At 46.8% G+C, this 24514-nt stretch overlaps 1 protein-coding gene across 2 annotated transcripts in view; it reads left to right on the plus strand.

The window, feature by feature from the left end:
- Window positions 1–12842, plus strand: part of LOC119977267 (LHFPL tetraspan subfamily member 6 protein) — a 211968-nt gene extending 199126 nt beyond the window's left edge. For both annotated transcript variants that reach the window (XM_038818006.1, XM_038818007.1), the window contains exons 3-4: window positions 5898–5996; window positions 8588–12842. In XM_038818006.1, coding sequence (XP_038673934.1) covers window positions 5898–5996; window positions 8588–8706 — 218 coding nt within the window. In that variant the 3' untranslated portion in view covers window positions 8707–12842. The remainder of the gene's footprint in view (window positions 1–5897; window positions 5997–8587) is intronic.
- The last annotated feature ends 11672 nt before the right edge of the window (window positions 12843–24514 follow it).

A 24514-nucleotide genomic window follows, 5' to 3' on the forward strand; every position in this document is an offset into this window, starting at 1 on the left:
ATAGGTCTAAGGTGACAACATGTTCCAAGGTTTTCGAAAGCAACAAAAGGATGGTGAGAGGGTGTTAATTGGAGAAATTGGATAGGTTAAAGTTGGGTTTCTTGAGGCAGTGAGGTAATTAAAAAGTGATTGAAAGAAAAGGAAATCCCAAAGATGTTAGCAAACATGTACCTCAGAAAGTGAAGTTGGACTGTGTGGGACCGGGTATGAGCGTGATAGAACTGCATAGAATCCCTACGGTGCAGAAGGGGAGCATTCGACCCATCAAGTCTGCACCAACCCTTCGAAAGAGCAACCAACCTGGGTCCACTCTCCCACACTATCCCCATAACTGCACCTAACCATTGGACACTAAGGGGCAATTTTAGCATGGACAATCCACCTAACCTAATAGTTCATACTTTTGAGGCATACACTGTATTCACATTAATGTAAAATCAATGAAGAAGCCCAGGCACTTGCCCTGCAAGGAGATACAGAAAATTGAATGCACGCTGATTGCTATATTTACAGATTGGCATCGGTTCAGTCCAAGGACCGAAGACTTATGAGGGAAAGGCAGTATATACCTTGCAGTCTGCAACAGTGACTAATCTTTTTCAGTTCCATGTTCAAAGGCCAGGCTTTGGCACTTCTTCACTGAGCCATGGCAAATTGCAGTGATTTTTGTTTTACTAGGGGTGAGGTGAGGAGGCAAGCCCTGAGTACTTCAGCCAGAACAAGGGTCAAACCCCATGCTGTTGGCGTTAACCTGATCCACACACAAGCCATCGAGCCAACTGAGCTGACCGGCCCCTCCGCCCCCAGGAGTGGCGAACAAGGGCAGGATTTTAACTGAGTCTTCAAAATAAGTGTTCAAAATTACTTCAAATGTAATTGTCTGAGCCATTTTATGTTGGAGTTCACAGCCGCTGTTATTTTTAATGCGGGGTTATAAATAACACCAATTAACTCACAGTTAAGGAAAAACATAGAAAACATTCTGGTGTGCAGAAACCATTTAATTTGACAATTCTTCAAATACCAAGGGAGAAATAAGCTGTTCTACTATCATTTTGGTACCAATCTCTTCCAAATCATATTGCCAACACAATGGGTATATATACTTCTGAACTATCACCAACAAGTTGCTGTCAAGTTATTTATTATTCTGCAAATATACTTTCTATAAATGGTGGCTGCTTGCAGGCTGAATTTCTGTTCAGAAATTCACCCCCTCTTCGAGGTATACCGTCAATTGGGTGTTCTCACAGTAATGATATTCTTGTGAGCTGAGCATTTCAGCTAAAACATGACTACAAAGATACAAGCACGGGAAAGTGCACAAATCTTTGGTAGTGAAACACTGACAATAGTTCAGACAACCTTATAGAGTTACCCACTATGAAGCCTGCTGATAAGGGCCAAGGAGGAGGATGCTTTTCACTGAATTGATTTAGTTTGACATCACTGCTGTAAGTAGTGTGACCAAAAGGACCAGAGGATTGGAGAATAGCCAATGTTGTTCCTTTGTTCAAGAAGGGTAGCAAGGATAATCCAGGAAATTCCAGGCCGGTGAGCCTTATATCAGTGGTAGGGAAATTATTGGAGATGATTCTTCGAGACAGGATTTACTCCCATTCGAAAGCAAGTGGACGTATTAGTGAGAGGCAGCATAGTTTTGTGAAGGTGAGGTCGTGTCTCACTAGCTTGACTGAGCTTTTCAAGGAAGTGACAAAGATGATTAATGAAGGTAGGGCAGTGTATGTTGTCTACATGGACTTCAGTAAGGCCTTTGACAAGGTCTCTCATGGCAGACTGGTACAGAAGGTGAAGTCACATGAGATCAGAGGTGAGCTGGCAAGCTGGATATAGAACTGGCTCAGTCATAGAAGACAAGGGTAGAAGTAGACGGGTGCTTTTCTGAATGGAGGGCTGTGACTCCTGGGGCGGGATTCTCCAATCCCCCGCCGGCTGCCGAATTCTCTGTCGCCGGGGTTTTGCCGGAGGCAGCAATCGCGGTGCGCCGGTCGGCGGCCGCTGGCAGTGGCCACTCCCCCCCCCCCCCCCCCCCCCCTTGGCGATTCTCCGCCCCACGATGGGCTGAGAAGCCACCCGTTTTCGGCCAGTCCCACCGGCATAAATTACGCAAGGTTCTTACCGGCGGGACGTGGCTCTGCAGGCGGCCTGCGGAGTCCTCAGGGGGGCACGGGGGAATCTGGCCCCCGGGGTGGGGGGGGGGCACGGTGGCCTAGCCCGCGATCAGGGTCCACCGATCCGCGGGCAGGCCTGTGCCGTAGGGGCACTCTTTCCCTCCACACCGGCTGCTGTGAACCTCTGCGATGGCCGGCAGGAGAAGGAACTCCCTGCGCATGTACTGGGATCACCTCAGCGGTTCGGCGCATGCGCCAGAACATGCTGGCACTCCCGCGCATGTGCCAACTTGTGCTGGCCGGCGGAGGCCCTTCGGCGTCGGTTGACGTGGCGCCAGACATTCCGGCGCCGGCCTAGCCTCCAAAGGTGCGGTACGGCCCACCCCACCGGTGAGCGGAGAAACCCACTCATGGTTCAGTGCTGGGTCCTTTTGCTGTTTGTATAATATATAAATGAATTGGAGGAAGATGTAACTGGTGTGATTTGTAAGTTTGCAGATGACACAAAGGCTGGTGGAATTGCGGATAGTGATGAGGACTGTCAGAGAAGACCTCAGAATATAGATCGATTGTGGACTTGGGCAGAGAGATGGCAGATGGCATTTAATCTGGACAAATGTGAGGTAGTGCATTTTGGAAGGTCTATTACCGGTGGGGAATATACAGTAAATGGCAGAATCTTTAAGAGTATTGACAGGCAGAGGGATCTGGGTGTACGGGTCCACAGGACACTGAAAGGGGCAACTCAGGTGGATAAGATGGTCAAGAAGACATTTGGCATACTAGCCTTCATCGGCAGGGCCATTGAGTATAAAAATTGACAAGTCATGCTGCAGCTGCATAGAACCTTAGTGAGGACACTCTCAGAATATACTATTCAATTCTGGTTGCCACACTACCAGAAGGATGTGGAGGCTTTGGAGAGGGTATCAAAGAGGTTTACTAGGATGTTGCCTGGTATGGAGGGCATTAGCTATGAGGAGCGATGGAATAAACCCGGTTTGTTCTCACTGGAACGACTGAGGTTGAGGAGCGACCTCATAGAGGTCTACAAAATTATGAGGGGCATAGACAGAGTGGATAGTCAGAAGCTTTTTCCCAAGGTGGAAGAGTCAATTACTTGGGGGCATAGGTTTAAGGTGCAAGGGGCAAAGTTTAGAGGAGATGTGCGAGGGAAGTTTTTTATACAGAAGGTAGTGGGTGCCTGGAACTTGCTGCCAGAGGAGGTGGTGGAAGCAGGTATGATAGTGATGTTAAGGTGTGTCTTACAAATGCATGAATAGGATGGGAATAAAGGGATACAGACCCCATAAGTGAAGAAAGTTTTAGGTTAGACGGGCAGCATGGTCGGCACAGGCTTGGAGAACAGAAGGGCCTGTCTGTGTACTGTACCTTTCTTTGTTTTTTTTGTTGTTCTTTGTTCAAAGAGGCTTGCACGTCATATATACAGGACGGATCATAGACTTGCAAGAAATTCTCCCTGGGATTTTATTGCACACTTCAGCACAGGTGATGCAATCATTGAAAAATTATCAGTGAGCATTCATTCCCTTGGTTCTTTTGGGTCACTTTTTTACTGATCATCGTGAGAGACTTCCGGCAACCGACGTCAGTATTGAGTAAAACCAGGTATAATACAGGGTACATTTAGACTGCACTTACTGGGGTTGTCACCAAATGCACCAGGCAGGATTTAATATTCAAGGCAAGGTTCATGGCCACCAGCTACGGTTGCAACCCCATGGTGAACATTTTGAGGAGGTCCAATACAATTTAGCAAGGAACAGACATTTAGCAGGACAGCACTGGGCCTCCCGTTGAAGTATGTCAGTGCAGATTGAAATCTTGATCTGCAGAGTTGCTGGTCAATCAGAGGCCGGTAGAACTGCAGTACCAACAGCACCACCAGGGGCAGAGGCCTGTATTGCACTAAAGACTTCTCCAGACTGATGCTAGATCCCTGGAGAGAGGTAAGTGGGATGGGATGAGGGGTGCTAGAGTGTGGTTGCTGGCGTGGGATGGGAGGGGCTCACCAGCAAGGGCAGGGGCAAACCTTTGCAGAAGGAGGCCTCTCTTGAAGGCAGGTCCCTCAATTGGGCACAATGTGCCACATCCAAAGATGTGTAGGTTTTGTGAATTTGCCATGCCAAATTGCTCCTTAGTGTCCAAAGAGGTGTAGGATAGATGGGATACGGGGATAGGGCAGGGGAGTAGGCCTAGGTGGGGTGCTCTTTCCGAGGGTCGGTGCAGACTCAATCGAATGGCCTTCTTCTGCACTGTAGGGATTCTACAATTCTATAGTTATAATGAGGGATCCCCCCCCCCCCCCACCCCAAGGAGGTGCAGGAGTTTGATTTGTTGTTGGCCACCTGGTGAGTTCCTCGCCTACCACTGGTGGAATTCCAGTGATGGTGGGATGAGGTCCTTGAGCAGCGATCAGTTAATATCTTCAATGGCCTCTGGACACAGAGGTCAGCCTCCAATGGCCCTTCCAGCGCGGGGCTAGTCAGAAAGGCTGTAGGATCTCTCCATCCCTCCTGATCACATGGGCAGCCCGACCTCCCCACATCCAAACAAATTCAATGCTGCCTTCAATTCTGCTTTCTGCAGTCCAGGCGAGAACTCTGCATCAGTGCTTACACTTTACCTGGAGCTAACCATCAAAGGGACAAAGATTGTGGTCATTTTGGAAGAAGAACTTCAGCTGGTGTGCATCAAAATGGCCAGCGACGAGGGAAAGGAAATTTTTCTGAATTGTTTCTATTCTGCTGGTGTAGCGGGAGCAGCACTGAGGAATTTCCAGGCCTTGTTTTGGATTCAGACAGGCTGAGGCAGCACCTAACCCACGACCACTACCATCTAGAAGGACAAGAACAGCAGAGACCTGGGAACCCCACCACCTGGAGGTTCCCCTCCAAGTAACTCAGCGCCCTGACTTGGAAACAGATTGCCATTCTTTCACTGGGGCAAAATCCTGGAACCCCCTCCCTAACAGCACTGTGGGTGTACCTGCACCTCAAGGACCACTATGGCTTGAGAAGGTGGCTCATCACCATCTCAAGGACAACTAAGGATGGGCAATAAATGCTGGTCCAGCCAGCGACGGCCATATCCCATAAATTAATTTTAAAATAAAAGACTGGAAATTCTGCTCCGCCTAGTAAAGAGCAGAACGTCCGTCTGCCGCTTAAAAGTCCAGCAGTAAAAGAAAGATAATGATGGACATTTTGAACATTGGAGATTCTGTGACCTGGCCTCCCCAGAGACTTGGCATATGCTTGGTGAAGGTTCGTGTGGCATTGGTCACAGGTCATGCTAAATTGAGATAATAGAAGCCCCCACGCCCGGAAGAGCTTCGCTCACTGAACGTAGATTTTCAAAAGGGACCAAAGAAAACCTTGAACGCAGTTTACATCTGGTTTTGATCTGGGTAAGCCAAACAAAAGCAAAACACCTCCTCTGGAAAAACTGCTCCACCAATCCTCCGAGCGAAACTTTGTGCTGAGGCAGACTGGATTCAAATCCAGTTCCCAGGCCAGTGTCACTGCTGGGTGACAACCTCACTAATTGCCAAGGTCCTGTCATTTAATGTTAGAACTTGATAGCCAGACGCTAGGCAACATTTAGTGAAGTAGAGTGAGGTGCATTGTGTAACTATGGGGTGCGATGAATGTATTTGTCCTATGTGTTGTTGAATTTTCAGTATAAGAGTAATAATGTGCATTTAGCTCCCAGTTTAATGCATTGATGCTTTTTATTCGGCAGGTCTACTGATTGGCTCAGGCTGTGCTCTGTATCCCTTGGGCTGGAACAGTGAAGAGGTGCAGCAGACTTGTAACAATCTCTCAGACCAGTTTGAGTTAGGTAAGTGAACTGAACTTCCAGTCAGGCTCTTCACTTATATAAACCATTTTCAAATCCCATTGCATGTTGGGGTCAAAATATAGGCAGATGTTTGCAGCATATTCGACAATGAGCTGAGGTCCAACCCCACATGCTGTCTCTCACAAAGACTGCCACTTTCATTTCTTTAAGCTTCAACTGATTCTGCCTCAGCTCATGCACTGAAACCCTCGTTGATGCTTGTCTATGCTGTTGTAATACTGTCCTGACGGGTCATCCATCCCCTACCCTCTGTATGCTATAGTTCACCCAAAGCCCTGTATTAACATCTATTTTTCCATCCACCCTTGCTGGCGTCTGTTGGTTCTCAGTCTCAACCCTGTCCTTGCCAACACATGTTGGCTTTCGGTCTCAGCCCTATGCATGTCAGCTCGCAATTTCCCCTGTGTCCAACCCTTTATGTTCTTATTTTTGTGTTTAAATCCATTCATTCGCGTTTCTACCTCTGTCACCTCCCCCAGCCATCCAACCACCCTTGACGCTTCGGGTGGGATTTTCCGGTCCGTTCTGCCGGTGGAATCTTCCGGTCCCACCAAAGACAAAGCGGGGGGAGGGAATCCCACTCTTTGTTCCACTAAATTAATTTCATGCCTTCAGACGTCATCCTACCACTAGTTGTTGTGCATCAATTCACTAGACTCAACTTTCAGGAATTCCACTTTGAACCTTTTCAACTTTCACCTCCAGCAACTCATTTTCAATCCCCTCCTTAAATGTTTGACCAAGCTTTCAGACCATAAGACATAGGAGCAGAAATAGGCCATTCAGCCCATCGAGTCTGGTTACCTCCTTCTGATATCTCCTTTGATTTATGCCCCATTATCCCCTCCCTGAGGTGCCTCAAATGGTTTTTCAACACAAAAACCACTGAAGGGATGGATTTTAGCCAGAGTTTCAGGACAGGAGAAAAATACATCCACCTGAAAAGACAATCAGAGCATCCATGTAAGATCGGATCCAAAGCAGCACCTCTTAACAATTCAGCACTTCTTTAGTAGTACATTGAAGTGTTAGATACTGGATTGTGTGTCCCTGGGGTAGAACTAGACCACGCAAGGGCAGCACAGTGGCACAGCGCCTAGGACCTGGGTTTGATTCCAGTCCCGGGTCACTGTCTGTGTGGAGTTTGCACATTCTCCCCGTGTCTGCGTGGGTTTCACCCCCACAACCCAAAGATGTGCAGGTTAGGTGGATTGGCCAAGCTAAATTGCCCTTAATTGGAAAATAATTATTGGGTACTCTAAAAATGTTTTTTAAAGAACTAGACCATGCAACTTTCTGGTTCAGAGTTGAATTGCAACTGAACCAATTACTGACACTGCTATTTATTTATTTTTCATTAATTCATAGAATGGGAGCGTCACTGGCTAGGCCAGCATTTATTGTCCATCCCTAATAACCCATGAGAAGGTGGAGGTGAGCTGCTTTCTTAAACTGCAGCAGTCCATAAATTAGAAACACATCTTGTTAATTACGTGTTCTGGGGTGATAGGGTGGCACACTGGGTAGCACTACTGCCTCACAGTGCCAGGGACCCGGGTTCAATTCTGGCCTTGAGTGACTGTCTGTGTGGAGTTTTCACTTTCTCCCCTTGTCTACGTGGGTTTCCTCCGGGTGCTCCGGTTTCCTCCCACAGTACAAAGATGTGCACGTTAAATGGATTGGCCATGAATAATGCGTGGGGTTCCCGGGAATAAGGCGGGGGAGTGGGCCTAGGCAGGGGCCTCTTCAGAGGGTCGGCGCAGACTCGATGGGCCAAATAGTCTCCTTCTGCCCTATGGATGCCATGGAATGTTAATTTTTACGATACAGGGCGGGATTTTTCGACACTTACCGTCGGCGGGATCTTCCGGTCCTGCTGAAGTTGACCCCCTGCCACGGGTTCCCCGGTGGCGGGATACGCAAATCTCCATCAAATTTGGCAGGATTGGAAGATCCTTTTGCCAGACAATGGCGTGCTGCCTTTCCACAAGGATGGGGGGGGGGGGGGGGGGCTGGAAAATTCTGGTGCAGGTTCATTGCTATTCAGCTTCGAGGGGCTGCCAATGAGTCATCTTCACAGCTGCAAGCTTTGTTGGATTTCCTCATTCAGGATTGTTGTAACACAATCATATTAAAGCCACTGTCTGCTATTTTAACAGAGCATTAACCCATGTAAAATTAAGAGTTCAGCTCTTCCATCGAAACAACAGAGAAGAATTTGATATATGTGCGATAAGTATTTGTATACATATACTTATAACAGTGCCCACAGTAGTTTTTAGGCTTACGTTTACGACTATGGGGAAGTACCTGGTTTCTGCCTCATTCTGTACTTAGTCCAAATTCCATCTGTGACTGGGAACTTAAGGTGTGACAAATCCAATGGCACTTTGGAAAGTTCAATGCTGTGGATAGAATGTGTAGGGTCTCATGTGTATGTGAGTGAAAGTTACAAATAGACGTGGTAATTGGGCTTCTTACAGAAACTCAACATCTTTGACTCGAAAGCTGAACGTGAAGCCAGGGTTGGCGATATTAGAATTAACACAGTTGTATTTATTTATTTATAGGTACATGTCAGCTGGGATGGGCCTATTACTGTACTGGAGGAGGGGCTGCGGCTGCAATGCTTCTCTGCACTTGGCTGGCTTGCTTTGCTGGCAAAATACAGAAACAGTATCCATACTGAAACCCCAAATAAGGACATATAAACAGCTCTGAGCAAGAGGGCTGTGGAGGAGTAAAATCACAGGCCAAACATTTCATGGAACTTTTCCAATGTTTCCTTCTTGAACTCATTCGTAATGGGATACAAAATCTGAAATGAGAAGATTGCAAGCTGCAAATCAATCAGAGCAAAAGACTTGCGGTCTGCATTTATGATATTTCTTTTCTTCTAAGCGTTTGTCTCTCGGATGTATAGCGCCAATGCCTTCCAGATCATTAAAGAGGAAGGACTGCCTTGGACAAGTTCTTTCTGTACAGCGTGCCCCCTGCTCAAACTCCCTTATTTTACAGAATGGGCTCGCCGTCTAGTATTGTTGCTGAATCAAGAATAAAGGGAGACCCTCGTGGAAGATAATCCTGCTTGTTTGGCCACTGGTGACACCATCGATGGAGAGCATCCTAAAATGGCCCCGTAGCAAAGAGTGGGGCAGTTCAGGGTGAGAAGGAACTGATTACAAAGCAGCCAGTCGCTTGTTTTCCTGCTGTCGGTGGCCCAGGGGCTCCTCTCCAGCTGCTTTGAAGTCATGCCTTCTGTTCGCTTCACAAGTTGCTTTGGAGGTTACAGGGAGCACCCTCTCCTCGGGAGGGAGTCGGTCTCCTGGCAGGCAGTAATAGTCATCATAGTCGTTTTCTAGCAACAGTATTGCGGTGAGTTTTAGTCTTCTCTGGAAAAGATGGGGCAGTTTGAATGAATAGCATTCCGATGCACCCTTCTTCATCTTTTAGTAATGTTCTTCAAAGGACCAATTTACTAGTAAAAGCTTTTTTTTTTACATATATGTACATGATTATATATATAATTATATATCCATATTTACACATTTCCATTTTGGAAAAAAATGTATGTTTATAATTTGGTGACAATGTTAAAGCCTAGTAAATATTGGTAATAACAATATTTTACATTGTGTATCATATTATCATGTCAAGGTAGATTGCATCCAACACGTATACGCTTCATTATATAAGTTCATACAGTACAAATTTGTGTTAGTGTTTTGCTGTTATATTATACAGTTAACAGTCAGTTTCTATGCAAATATTTAACAAATCCTGTGAAAAGCAAAAAGACAGAAGATTTAGAACTGGACTTTCCTCTTTGCATCAGGGCAGGGCTTCTACCCAACACTAATCATGCCATCAATCCAGCCCCATTTCCTGGGTTAGGGGTCATTAAGTCTGCAAGGTTGACTCGCAGTGACATTCTTATCAACAAGTGGGGGTCATCCCTTCCCCCATCCCACCGCAAACATGGAAAATTTCTGTGGTTCCGCAGCAAGACCACCACTGCCACACCAGCTGACATGAAACCAAGGCTAAAGGGATCACAGAGATCAGAGGTAAATTTCACTATTGGGGCTCAAACTGAGCCACGTCCCAACAAAGGGAAGGAGTAATTGGAAGGAGAGAAAAGCACCAGATGCAGGGCTCTTTCCCTTATAAATGGTGATGGGGCAGTGTTGGAAGTGAGCTGCTGACCTAGGGATTACCATCACCCCTTGCCTGTTGGTCCCTAAAACGACTGAACCCATTGTGGAAGACAGGGCCCAAGGCTTCCTGCAGTAATCTACCTGCAATGGGCATGGTGGCACAGGTGGGGCGGGGCAGGAAGGCAGAGGCAATCCTCACTGCTTCATTTTCCCACCAGATCCACAATTATCCCACCTGACTTGAGGGCTAAGGATGATCCAAGCCTTGTGTCTACTTACAACTTCAACCACCAAAAATTACACCACTTCTGACTAGTCAGAAGTCGTGAGTGCATCAATAGTACACTAAGAGGGCATGTAATAGAGAATACATGTCTGGACAGCAGAATCTATCTAGTAACCCTGGGTACTATGTCCGCCTTAGACAAAACTCCACAATCAACATTAACTTTACTCTGAGGAACCACCTGGCTTGGAGGTGTGAAAAGTCAATAGTCAGCCCCTTTGCCTGGACAGTTCAAATCAGGCTTGGACTAAAAACACACTGAGCAGCTTGCGGGAGCAATTAAAATTTCATGTCCACACCCCAATGGAATTTTGGGTCCACAATCGAGAGACAATTGACTAGCTCTTGCACCTTTTAAGAAGTATCAAACAAATATTTGGGCTACCAACGCTTGTTGAGTTGAAAATCCGCATGTGACTTGAAAGCTTTCTAATCCAAATTAAACTTCTGCACATCAACCAAAAAACAAATGTGAACACATGTGGATTAGGTAATGTCACTGTAACGTACAGTGATTACACTGTTACAATGAACTGAACAATTCAATTCTTTTGTAAATTCCTCGTAGTTGCCGAGCAAAATAGTAGTTAGAATTTCAAATGTGCGCTGACTGAGGTTTATCACAATGGACGCATATTGATCATGCTCTGAGACATGCCTTCAAAGCACAATGTCAAATGATTATTAAAAATATGAGGTCTGAAAATTGTTGGTGTGTTTGTTGAGGTCTTTCCAAAATCTTGGGTAAATTCCCAATCCTAGTAATGGCCTGGAGGAACAAAAGCCAAATGATTAAGCATTTATACTTAGTATAGATGCTAAATCTGCCAGTGTTCATAATGGTCCCCGTTCCCCAAAGTAGGTTGATGATTTATAATATCTTAATATCACTAGCTGAAGATACTTAGCTTTGCTTACATTTTATTGGCCCTCTAATGTTTCCGAGACCTCAGCTTGTGATCCCGTGAAAACATCAATGTTACATTGTATATGAAGAGGTCACTGCCTCCCCATTAGTTTACCAAGTAATTATAGAGTAGCGTGCTTTTTAAAATCGCACTAATTCAGACTAGTGGAGAGAACGGAATTGAACGCAGCATATCATAGAATCTAGGTCATCACCAACAACTTGCTTTACATGTAGTATGGATCCCAGAAGACTGCAAAATTAGAGATTGAGGATTTACAGGAAGGGGAAATTAATTTGAGTAGGACTTAGTAAGCACAGAGAAGTTGGTGCATTAAACCTCCCTTGAACATGGATTTCACTGTGAATGGAAATTTCACGAGAACGTTGAACTATGTGAGGGTGAATTTTAACTTCTGGTGACTTCAATAGAGGAAAAACCTATGTGCATAACAGATGGGTGATTAGTTAATGCCTATTTTGCAACCCCATCAATGTTTACTTTCTCCCCAAAACCTTCTGTAATCCCATCCGCCGACTGTTTTCAGAACTCAAATATTTGAAAGGGCCAACATATCTCAAGATTGGCAGGATGGAGTGGTATACGCTACGGTAAAAGCTTGGATGAAATGTGCCATGAAGTTTTGGGATGGGAATTCTCAACTGAAATATGCCCACTCATGCATTGCCAATGTCAGCCGTGCCGAGAGTGAAGGCAAAATGATTCACTTTGGGGCAGGCGAGGGCAGCTAATTAAAGGAAGTCATGATCGGTCCAGTTCCTGGTGTCTGGTGAACAGTTGTGGGCAGAGAACATGGGACAGGTTGTCACTTTTGGCTGCAGTTACCCTATGGCTTGGTGTTGATTCGAGAAGCAGAAAACAAAATAACTTAAACAAGATGGGTGTGTACCTCACATACCAAGAAAATCTTAACATCTATTGCCCTCTATTGGTCCGGCTGGATACTGTTATAAGGTGGGATTTTTCTTCAGGCGGAGCAGGAGTTTCTGTTTTTTATAGTCCTAGATATAAATGCTCTCACATGCATATATAAAGAAGTAGGTTTAAAGTAAAATTCTCATATGTGCAAATTTCTACATCAATACGTATTGCCTCAATAGGGCTTTAGACATACTGACTAAATTACTGTGCGTAAAATGAAGATTTATGCCTAGTAGGTTTGCCACTGAGGGACCACAAACATTTTTCTATAACCTCTTAATTGTTTGTGAACTTTCCAAACAATCATTTCAAGGAATGTTGAAACTGAGTGCAATTCAGAACCTAAAGTTATGTTTTCGCCGTCTCTACTTGTGACTCTCAATGGTGTAATTTCAAATCTGTATTTCCTTCCAATACATTGTTTGCAATTTTTAATACTCTGTAATAAGCCATTGCAACTGTCAGCTGACAGATTTTCAGCCAACACCATGTACTTTTGCTTGGGCCATTAAAGTACCGACAGCTGCTTTAACGTTTCAGCGTCAAGGTTTCATTTATTGCAGAGCTGCCATTTTGATGAAGTAATTTAAATGGGTTGCAATTAACCATATTAATTTTTTGCACTGTCACATTCAGGTGAAGAAGGGTGCAGTGACTCCCCCTTCAAACTCATCGGTTGGTTGATCATACCAGGAAGCTGGATTCTCCGGTCCCCCAGCCATGTATATCCTGGTGACACGCTGTTCATTGACGACAGGATTCTCTACTCCTGCCATTTTGTCACTGGGAATCCCCATTGAAGCCACCCCGGCCGTGGGTTTCCCAGCGGGAACAGTGAATCTCAACGGCTGGAGAATTCCGGCCAGGTTTTTTTCAAAATTTATATGGACTAATGTGCCAATTCAGTTTGACGTGCTAATTGTAAAGATCTCAATCAGCCAGCATTCCTTGAGTTAAAACCAAGAAGGGATTATTTTTTTACTGTGCTAAAAACCCACTCAAGTAAAGATAGCTACATTTTTAAAAAGGTGAACACATGACACATCCCAAATGTCACAAAGCACAAATAAACACAAGCATACAAAAGTACAAGTTACAAATGGAGGAGGTTAACTTTCGGTCAAATTAATTTTCAACAAGATAAGACAAGTGAATTAAGAATTCACTGATTATAAGTCCTTTACACTGTTATTAATGGCGGAGGCAGCTTTTAAAGCTGTAGATCTTGTCTTTTTTCTCTCCAGGAAATGATGCTTAGGAATTTGAACTCTTATTTTGAATGTCTTTGTCTTCTGTCCACAGTGTGATATAAGTGGGCAGGGTTCAAGTTAGTAGAGAGAGGGAGGGGAGGCAGACAACATTCGGCCTGCTGGTACTGATGTGTTGGGTAAGCTGGGTCTACATGGACTGCGTTTGATGCAGTGTAGAGGGAGACAGGCTTCCAACACTTGAAGAAATGCAACACGATTTTATTGATCAACTAACTATAATACATGCTTTAACTGTGGGTTGTCACTATGCTGACTTGACTGGACACCTGAGGCTAACCTGACCAGACTAACTGACTACCACATGGTGTTTGTACTAGTTGCTGCTCACGAGCTCTGACTGTCTCAGAGGCTGGATCCCGAGAGAGTGGGAAAACTGGTGCCCTCTGGCTTTATAGTGGTCGTGTCCTGTCTGGTGATTGGCTGCTGTGTTCTGTGTGCTCACTGGTCATCCAGTGTGTCAATCACTGCCTGTCTGCACTCCATCTTATACCTGGATGTATATTATGACAGGTACCATCTGCTTTTCAGGTGTCACTTTTCAGACTGCGCCAAAGCAGGTACGGTTTTACCATGAGTGAGATTTCAAGATGCTGACTATGGTCACATGTTCTCTTTATCCACGATGATCGAGTGTTTCACAGATGTAATTGATCAGCTTATGTCTGAGCAGACCTTGGCTATTATGTTCAAGACTAGGTGATTAATTTTTAATGCCCAAGCCACCGGGCGCAATTTAACAGAAACATTTCTAAGTGTCATTTTCGGCATGTTTGCCGGGATGTTTATCACCGGCATTTTCGGTGAGATCCACACCAGTATTTACCCACACTTGGGGCAAAATCGAATGGACGTACCGCACCCAACCCGACGCAATGCGGGCGGTAAATTTTTACTCAGCTCGCTATACCTCATGAGTACTAACAGGCTCTCGCGAGACATCATGATCTGGATCCTGCCCACAATGGGGTAAGACCTAAATTTAGTGGTTAGCACTGTTGCTTCACAGTACCGGGGTCCCGGGTTTGATTCCCGCTTGGGTCACTGCCTGTACGGACTGTGCACCTTCTCCCCATGTCTGCGTAGGTTTCCTCTAAGTGCTCCGATTTCCTCCCACAAGTCCCGAAAGATGTGCTGTTAGGTGAATTCTCCCTCTGTGTACCCGAATAAGCGCCGGAATGTGGCGACTGGGGGCTTTTCACAGTAACTTCCTTGCCATGTTAATGTAAGCCTATTTGTGACAATAATAATGATTATTATTATTAAATTTGCATATTTAAGTGTGCAGTTCGGCTAACTTGAATTTAAAAAAAACATTTTTATTAACAATATTTCAATATAACATCTTTACATGCATATACTTATAATAGTTTTCAATATTTCAACCTTTCCAACCCCCCAAACCCAAAATAAAGAATAACCAATCCCTTATGCTCCCCCTTCCCCACCTCCAACATCTGACGGTGACCAACTTCCTGAAATAAGAAATAACTGGCAGCTACCTCAGATAGAACCTTTCAACCGACCCTCTCATTGCATACTTGATTTTTTTCCAAGTACAAAAGCACCATCAGGTCACTTAACCACACCACGGCACTGGGTGAGGCCACCATACCTCCACCAATTAGAATTTGTGCTCAGGCCTTTAAAGAAGAGAAGGTGAGGAATTCCATCTTCGCACCTGTCTGTCTGGAAATCGGAGTTACCAAAAATAGGCATCAACGGTCATTGTTTCAAATCAACTCCAAGAATTCCTGATATGATGCTGAAGAAGGAGACCCAGAAGCTCATAAGCTTAGTACATCCAAAAAAAAACACTCATTTGTGCCCTAGCCACAATACCCTATGCACTACCTTGAATTGAATCAGATTTAGCCTAGTGCATGAGGAGATAGATGTGACTCTATATACCTGTATAACCTCATACCACCCTCCCCCAATCTCCTCGCCCAACTCCTTCCATTTCCTGTTAATCTCATCCAACAGGACCTGCTCCGTTGACATCAGCTGACCATAAATCTCCAACACTCTCCCGTCATATATAGTTAAATGAGTCTAATGGCTCATTTAAGCGAGGGTGAGATCCAGATTATGGTATCTTGCGAGATCTGGTTAGATCTCGTGAGGCATTTGGTGTGTCATAAATCTCGCAAGTGACCTCTCGCAAGATTGAACAGCCTTGCTGCCTCAAGGAGTCGGGCAAGATAAGGCTATTTGATCACGTACATGATTTATGAATGACGCATTCAAGGACTTTCCAAATTTTTCCACCCCACCTGTGATGTTGCCCACTAGTGTCGGGTTTGGAAAAATCCTGCCCTGAATCTAAAAAGAACATAGAAACATATTTCAAGACTAACCATTGTCTCTGTCGACTCTCCATTCTGACAAAACGGAATGTAAATTGCATAGTGATGCAAATGGTGGCCAATTTCAGTTTCAGTCTATCTTTGAAGTAATCCTTGAAATTCCACAGGAAGGCTGTCTGGACATATCCTTATCGTTATCCACATTGGTATGTTTCAGAAACTTGACCAAGTTGCAGTTGTAGATGCCAGGTGATCTCTGGCAGCCATTTTAATGTCTTTGTTTTAACAATTGAAACTGCCTTTTTTTTAAATCCATACGTGAGTCCAGCAGATAAAATTGAAGGTTAATATTTATTTATTATCAACACACCGCTGTAACATCAAGTAAATATATTTTAATTTCTAATTAGATGAAACCAGTCAATTAAAGCATTTAATCATACTCACACCGTGTTGAAAAAGCTAAAACTGAAGCAGAACCTAAGTTATAAATATCTCGGTAGAAATGGCTTGTTCCTATGTCATAATTTTTATGTACCAATCCATCTGTCTTCATCAGTCAGCTTGTGATCACTTGAGGTTAAGAATTTTTCTCTGACTCCTGAGGGTAATCAAGTGAAAATCAGTTTAGCTCTCTGATAATTCAGTAAGTTTATTTTGTGTGTTATACAAACCAAAGAGGTGTCAGATTTCATCAGCTGTGTTAAAGAAACGATTGGTTTCAACACTTGTTTATTAGGAGAGGGGAAATCTGTTGCAGCTCCTGCTTCTAACAGTTGCAGCAATTCCTGTTGGAAGTCTATTGATCCTTTTTTCTTTATCCTTTGTTGGGGTGTGTGTGTCCTTGAACTGAGTGGCTTTTCAGAGGGTATTTAAGAGCCAACCATGCTGCTGTAGATCTGCAGTCACATGTAGGCCAGGCCAGGCAAGGCAGCGACATCCCATTTCCTGCCCTCAATGGGCTTTATGACAATAGAAGTCAGCTGCCATTTGCATGTCGATGAAACCCAGCCCTCCCTCCCCAATAACTGTCCCAAATGCCTCCATCGCCTCTATATTATCAGACTGATTTACTGACCCACAAACTTGGATGAATTTCAATTGATTCAGCCCACCTGCCTCTTTGATTGTCCACCAGCCCTCTCATGTCTTCTGTTAAATTTAAGAAGCTGTGGGATGAGGCCTTCGAGTGGCCATTAATTGTCCACTTAAGGGCCTGAATTGGTCCAGGCCAGGTGGCCCTCCAGGTGCCTTGTCATCACTCATAATACTGTCGGGAGGATAGGCAGGCAGTGAACGGGCAGGTTGCTGATATCTTGGCGCCCTATTTTATGGGTCTACTCGTTTGCTTTCCCCACTTTCGCTGACCCCTAAAATCCAGCCCATCTCTTGAATGTCTTTAAGCAGAAGCACATTAATAAGGAAGAGAACATAATGGTGTAGGGGTTGAAAATGCTTTGACTCTGATCAGATAACTAAAAGTGAGTAGCTTAGGCAGCAGGGGTCCCATCAAAAATGGACATGGGGAAGAGACATTGAAGAGCGCTGGTGTTGTCGTCAGCTCAAAGGTTGTACAGTGATTGAGAAGGATAAGGAGTAATAATGCATCTCTTTCACAGTCACTGAGGATGTAATTTGTAAATGTTTATGAGCTATTCAACCACATGGCCTATGACAGTTTAGCCTAATCTTAACGTCACTAATGTTTACACATTCATCCTTTCCAGCATAGGCAATTAATCAAAGCACAAATTCTGGCCGATTCACAAGCCCTGCTGCCCACATAAAAGCCGCCTAATATCCCTATTACCATCAACCTGACTGAGATTACTGTTAGGAATATTGGTGATGGGCGGGAGGAGGTTATTCGTGTCATGCTGGCAGGGGTAGTATTTGGCTGTATGGCCTTCGAAAAGTGTGTGACTAAATATTTAAGTAAAATTTTAGTCAGGACCACAAAAGATGCCTTAAGAACAGTGTCGGGTGGGCAGCACGATGGCGCAGTGGGTTAGCACTGTGGCCTCATGGCGCCGAGGTCCCAGGTTCGATCCTGGCTCTGGGTCACTGTGCGTGTGGAGTTTGCACATTCTCCCCGTGTTTGTGTGGGTTTCGTACCACAACCCAAAAAGATGTGCACGGTAGGTGAATTGGCCCCTCTAAGTTGCCCCTTAATTGGAAAAAATTAATTGGCTACTCTAAATTTAAAAAAAAGAACAGTGTCTTGAGGTATCCATTCTTTTAAATAACACCTTTCATCCAGCCAGCCAGATGACAGAATGCAATGGCATGATAATGCGACCATACTAAGCACCGTGTGCCAATAAAGACTTCATATAATATCCACTGTGCAGGTTGTGCTAGTTTATCCGCTACTGCGTTCTCATATTTTTTTTAATTGAATAAAAAGAAAGAAGTAGGAGGAAAGGTGAAAATAAATCAAGAAATAATGATTAGGTAATGCTAAGTTTGAGTTTTAAAATTATTTGGTTGACAAGAAATGAAAGAAGGAGTTGCGTGGTGGAGCTCATGTGGTAGAGACTCCGAGAAACATTCTGAGTTCAACGCAGTGACAATGCAGAGAGATAAGATTCAAAATGGAATCCAATCTTTCTTTACAATAATATGTACAGAAGAGTTAATGAGCTCTCTTTTCCCTCAAAAGCTGGCGGTGTGGGATCTGCTAGAGAATGTACTAAAGGGCATTGCAGGCCTGTAGGGTCTGGCCTCAGACTCTCAGAATCTTAATAATCAATCTTAAATAACTGAAAGTTAAACATGCCTCTGAGCAGGACTCCGCTTAACTTGTGCAAGTATGTGGTCCTATCAACCACAAACTTTTGTCAGATTGATTCAATAGCCGTCATAAAACAACATTAGGACAGAAGTTCAATTCATTGGGCCTATTCTCCCAAAACATGATTACGGGCTGGATTCTCCATTTGGGAGATAAAGTTCTCCTGTTGGATTTGAAGCTAGGCGAAATTCAGGTGATGCAAATGAACCAGCATGCTGTCCATGCGCCCTGCTGGCACCTGATTTGCTGGGGTCCAGGTTTTTTCTGATTACATATAATTTATAATTTGTTGGATATGAAGTATGAAATCTCAATGAGAAGCATTTCCAAAAAAAAAAGCTTGACAAGTTGGAGCAGATTTTAAGTGCTCCACTCACCACACACTCTCATTCCAGCCAAGAACATGGCTTCAGGCAGCCAGCCCCAGGTTTCCGGGATTTGGAGATAGACCGAATGCTGGATGCTATTGAGGAGAGGACTGACACCCAGTTCCCCAGGGTGGGGCGAAGAATCAAGCCAGCCCTTCTCAACAGCACCTGGAATGTAGTGGCGAGGATGTCAGAGGCTGGCAGGGGAACCAGCATGCTCTGCAGGAAGAAGATGAACAACCTCCTTACAGTAGCTCGGGTGAGTCGCCACCTCTGATCCCCTGGCAACTCTCCCGTCCCTCACTCCTCACATCAGCCCCCAATTCCCTAGAGGCCAACCACACCGCACTTCCCTGCATGATCCTGACAACCCACTCTCCAACAAATCGCCCAACACTTGTATTGTCCTCTTTGGCCAGGAGTCTTGCACACACATGCCACCAGCTACAGAACCCGCCTACCGGGCCGGTCTCATTATGTCCATTCTGTGTGCCCAAAGAAAAGATGGCCCATAATTGGTTGGAGTGCCAGAAGACGGGAGGGACATCCCCAGCATTCAGTTCCTCACCCTGTCAGATGAGAGGGCCCTGCAACCCACAGGGGAGATCGAGGAGGGGGCATTGGCTGCGTTTGAGGTCATCATGCAGCAAACAAGTGAGAGTCCAATGTAATGTAGATGTCCCTATAGCAAGTGAGTCACCCATCTCCCACAGATCAGCCCTACCCAAGATCTTACCTCATGTCTTTTGTCTTGCAGGAACGCCATCAGATAAGGCCGGGCCATCCAGGGTCGCTGTCCCTCAGCCAGATATTCAGAGCACCCGGAGCACCACTCTGGAGAAGACACCGACATTTCAACGCTGCTGTAATTTCCACCCTCCACCATTGCAAAGACTATCACCTCAGTGGGGAATGTTTATCCTGGGTCACCCTCTAGGAAGCACCACACATGCTACGGCACATCAGGTGGAGGCAGGGACTTCTGAGGGAGCATTCCACCCAACACTCCACCACACCACCACTCCCACATCGCACTCTCCGCCATACCATCCCCCCACCCCAGTCGACCACCAGCCACAAGCGGGGCATCACGTGACCCACCCAAAGGCAACAGCCACAGTAGCCCCTACAGGAGGGGGCCGGAAGGGGGTTGCAGAGAGTATCGCTGGAATGGGCAGTGCCACCTGACAGTACCTCTGTAAGCATGGAAAGACGTCAGTGCCAGAGGCCCCCCACAGTGTCGGGGATCGACAGGGTCTGGGGTGCAGAGATTGGGGGGTGGGGGGAAATGTGGGGACAGGATCTGCAGTGCCAACCGGGGCAACCATGTAGCCCATTGGACTTGGTTGTGCACGGAGGTACGCACCATGCCTTTCACCCTCTGCAGACAATGGGTATAGAAATTCAACCAGCAATGAGTGGCTGCACAAGCTGGAGCTGCTCGAGGTAGAAGTCGCTGCAGCCGCGGAATGTGCCCCAGAGGGACAGGAGGCAGCCAGTGATGATGGCGAGCCAGCTGCCCAACAGATCGAGGAGGAGGAGGAGGAGAAGGTGCAAATGAGGCACCACATGAGGCTTTGTGTGTAGCGGCACCACCTGTCATTCGAGGACCTGCCAGACCGGGCATACCGTCGAAGACTCTGGCTGAGCAGGGGGACAGTGCGACAGATCTGCCGGTTCATGGTGCACGTGGCACCATGGGGGAATGGAGGAGGACACCGTCAAGGTGATGGTCACCCTGGACCTTTATGCCATGGGGTCATTCCAGGCGCTGAGTGGGGACCTGTCCGGAATCTCACAAAGCTTGGTGAACAGGTGCATCTAGTCGGCACAATACATCCATTTCAATGTGTAACAAGCCCACCAGGATGCCCGGGCAGTGGGGTTTGTCGCCATTGCTGACATGTCCCAGTCCAGGGGGTGATCGATGGGATGCATGTCACCCTACGAGAACCTGCAGATGACAGACCGCTCGACGAATGTGCAGCTGATATGTTACCATCAGTCCACATCATGCATGTCTGCACCCAATACCAGGGCAGTGTGCACGATGCCTTCATCGTGGCACACTCGACGGTTCCTGGCCTCTTCACGGTGCCCTCGGCTGGGGCATGGCTCTTGGGCGTTATCTGCTGCCACTGTGGTTGATGACCCCTATCCGGAGGCCCGCTACAACAACACCCACGCAGCGACCAGGGGCGTGATCAAACGGTGTTTCGGCATCCTGAAGATGCGGTTCAGGTACCTGGGCTGCCCTTGAGGGACCCTCCAGTGTAGCACTGGGAGGGTCACCCTTATCGGGGTGACATGTGAGAGTGCCATTAAGAATTGGATGTTTAAGAAATGTACCTTTAAGAAATGAAGCAGATCATATTACTAAAGTGATGTCACAGGGAGGGAGCTGAGCTCACGTCTGCTTTTTGGGAGTTTTAGTTTCATTTGAAGAAAGCTTGGGTGTGGGTGTGAGCTGCATTGCTGATGATCTCTGCCACGAAGGACTATCTCTTAATCCTTTGGTGAAATTGGAATTGTAAAAAGGTCTCAGTATTGAATATAAATCTAATGTGCTTCTGTTTGAAGGATTTGTTAAGTATTTTGGATGCGTAAAGGAACAATTTGCAGGATTGGGTAGTGTTGTATTATTTTCGGGGTTATCTTTGAAGTAAGGGGTGTTTATCCAATGTTTATTTAAAAGGTTAATTTGAGTTCATGGAATAAACAACATTGTTTTGTTTTAAAAACCACGTGTCCATAATTGTAACACTACATCTGGGGAACAAACCGTGTGCTTCAAAAGCAACAATCCATTAAAGGTGGGGGTTGGTTGAACTCCATGATATATTTTGAGGTTCTGAAAACACCTCTCCCATAACAGGGGTTACCTGCTGCATCCTCCACAACATCGCGCAGAGAGGGGCAATGTGATAGAGGAGGAGGATGAACGCCAGGCCTTGTTCGATGAGGGGGATGTAGGGGAAGGCGAGGACGGGCAGGACATGGGGCCTGGGCAAGCATGGGAGGCCACACAATGTGTGCGCCTGGGCACGGGACACTCGGATCACCTCCACGTTCATAAACTGGGAGGGACTGGCCAGGGGCACATACACCGCATCCCACCTCCACACACACAGAGGTGGGAGCGGTCAGCTAGGTGGGGGGTGGGGGGAGATGGGTGTGGGACACTGGAGTGGTGTCCACTGGCTGAACTATGGTCCCGGGGCCAATTCCACCCACAACATCCATCCATTCAACTTCCACTCTCCACCGCCTCTGTGCCCCTCTGCAGCCAGTCCCGACCAACCTAATCCTTCACACCCTTCTGACAGAGCACCCAGGCAGGTTGTAACATTGTGCACGGGTATTTAATGTGAACAAAATGAACAAATATATACAGGTTTGTGTCCTGGCCCCTAACACTATACTGTGCCCAGCACTATGCTAACTTAACTGGTGTCTACTTTTCTGGCCTTATGGGCCCAAACGGTACGTCGAGGTGGGTCCCCAGGCGGTACAGGAGGAGTGAAGGCGGCCTGCTGTGGTTCCCGCCTTGATATCTGGATCCTCTTTGGTGGCCGTCTTCTGGGGTGACAGGGCCTGGATGGGCCTGGCTGCTACTCGGGTGTCCCAGGTGGCGTGGTGCCGCCCTGTTCTGCCTGCTGCCCACCAGATGCTGGTTTAGCACAGGGCTAAAGAGCTAGCTTTGAAAGCAGACAGCAGCACGGTTCAATTCCCGTACCAGCCTCCCTGAACAGGGGCCGGAAAGTGGCGACTAGGGGTTTTTCACAGTAACTTCATTTGAAGCCTATTTGTGATAATAAGCGATTTTCATTTCATTTCATTTCAGATGTGTCAGGAACAGGGTGGTGGGGGGAGGGGAGTCCGAGGTGCTGCGGTGTTCACCGACGGTATCTAGCCTGCAAGGATCACGGGAATGGGCCCCATTGCATTCTCTTCCCTCAGGGCGCCTAATGGCCCCCAGACTACTCTATGGGACGGGTTTGCAACCCCACGGCCTGGAGCACGGGGGGTGGACCACTTCCATCTGGGACTGCACCACATCGCGCTGCGACTGTGCCAGCACCTTCTGGGTGTGTGCCACATCAATCAGTGACTGCGCCATCTCCCGCTGGGACTGGGTTCACCTTCCTCTGGCTCTATGCCATGTCGGCCATCACCTGGGCAATGACGCTTTCAGCCAAGGCCTCTGTGACTGGGCCATGCTCTGTAGCGTCTCTGCAATGTCCAGGTGGCTCTGGTAGATGGCTGCCTGTGATAGGGCAGCCCTGTCCTGGGCCTTGGCCACTGCCTGCACATATTGCCCCAGGCCTTGGACATGTTGACCCATGGCAGAGACCTTTGCCTGCAAGGTCTCCACTGCCGACACCACATGTGTAGTGTTGGCCTGGGTGGCACATATGGTCAGCACCACATCCTGCTCCTGCAGGTGGTTGGACCCCTCCAACTGCACCTGCAGATACTGGATGCTGACCGACAACCCCTCACATAGTCCCTGGCTCTGCGATTGCACCTCCGCAATCGATGGAATTGTTTGTTCCAGAACCCGAAACCCATCTGGATGACAGCCAGTCCCTAGGGTTGGCACGCCCTCCAACCGTCCACCCCCTTGGGGGTTCCTACCTCCAGCTGCTGTACCGGTGCATGTATGTGGTGCGTACCAGAGAGTGTCCCAGCCTCATCTTTACTAAAGTTTCCAACCAGGGTGAGTTTCTCTCCGATGGTGAAGGGTGTTGGAGACAGTTGTGACGGGAAATCAGCGTCTTTCCCGGGCTCGAGCTCTGAGGTGTCTCATAATGCGGGTCCAAGGCTCGTCTTCATCGCTGGTCGACACACAGGGTTCTGGTTGTGGTTGTGGTCTGGGTCGGGGATACCAGAAGGACCCGCATCATCACCAGCATCTCCTACAAGACACAGGACAACATGCATGATTGCATCATGGGCCGAGGGGTATGCGATGGTGGGGCATGAGGGGAGGGGGGAGGAGGTGGTGTGATTATGGGGGTGGTGCTGGGGGTGGTGACACACGTGCCATGGGGAACCGCAGCTCAATGGGGTCTCACTTCCTCGCCTGATGCCACCTCCGCCCCGGTAACTGCCTTTTCCTTGGGTACTCCCACACACAACCAAAGGTCCCAACCTTGAGCAGCAGTTCTGTACTGAGCAAACCTATCTTAGACAACTAAATGCCCGAAAATGGTTTCAGTGTCTCTGGGCCTATGTGAGCAATAGTGCCCTGGGGAGAATCAGCCCCCAGTTGGGGAACTTGACCAACCTGTCAGTGTACACTGGTAGCGCTGGCTGGAACCAAACCGCAGTCTGAGAATCACGTTCAGGAAGGGAAGAGGAATAAAAATTAAATTAATAAAATAGGAAACATTGCCTGTCATACTGGTATCCTTGAACAAGGTTTAAGATAAGCAGTCATCAGTAAATAAATTACAAATACA

Source organism: Scyliorhinus canicula, chromosome 14, assembly GCF_902713615.1.
Source record: "Scyliorhinus canicula chromosome 14, sScyCan1.1, whole genome shotgun sequence".
In the NCBI taxonomy this organism is placed as follows: domain Eukaryota; kingdom Metazoa; phylum Chordata; class Chondrichthyes; order Carcharhiniformes; family Scyliorhinidae; genus Scyliorhinus; species Scyliorhinus canicula.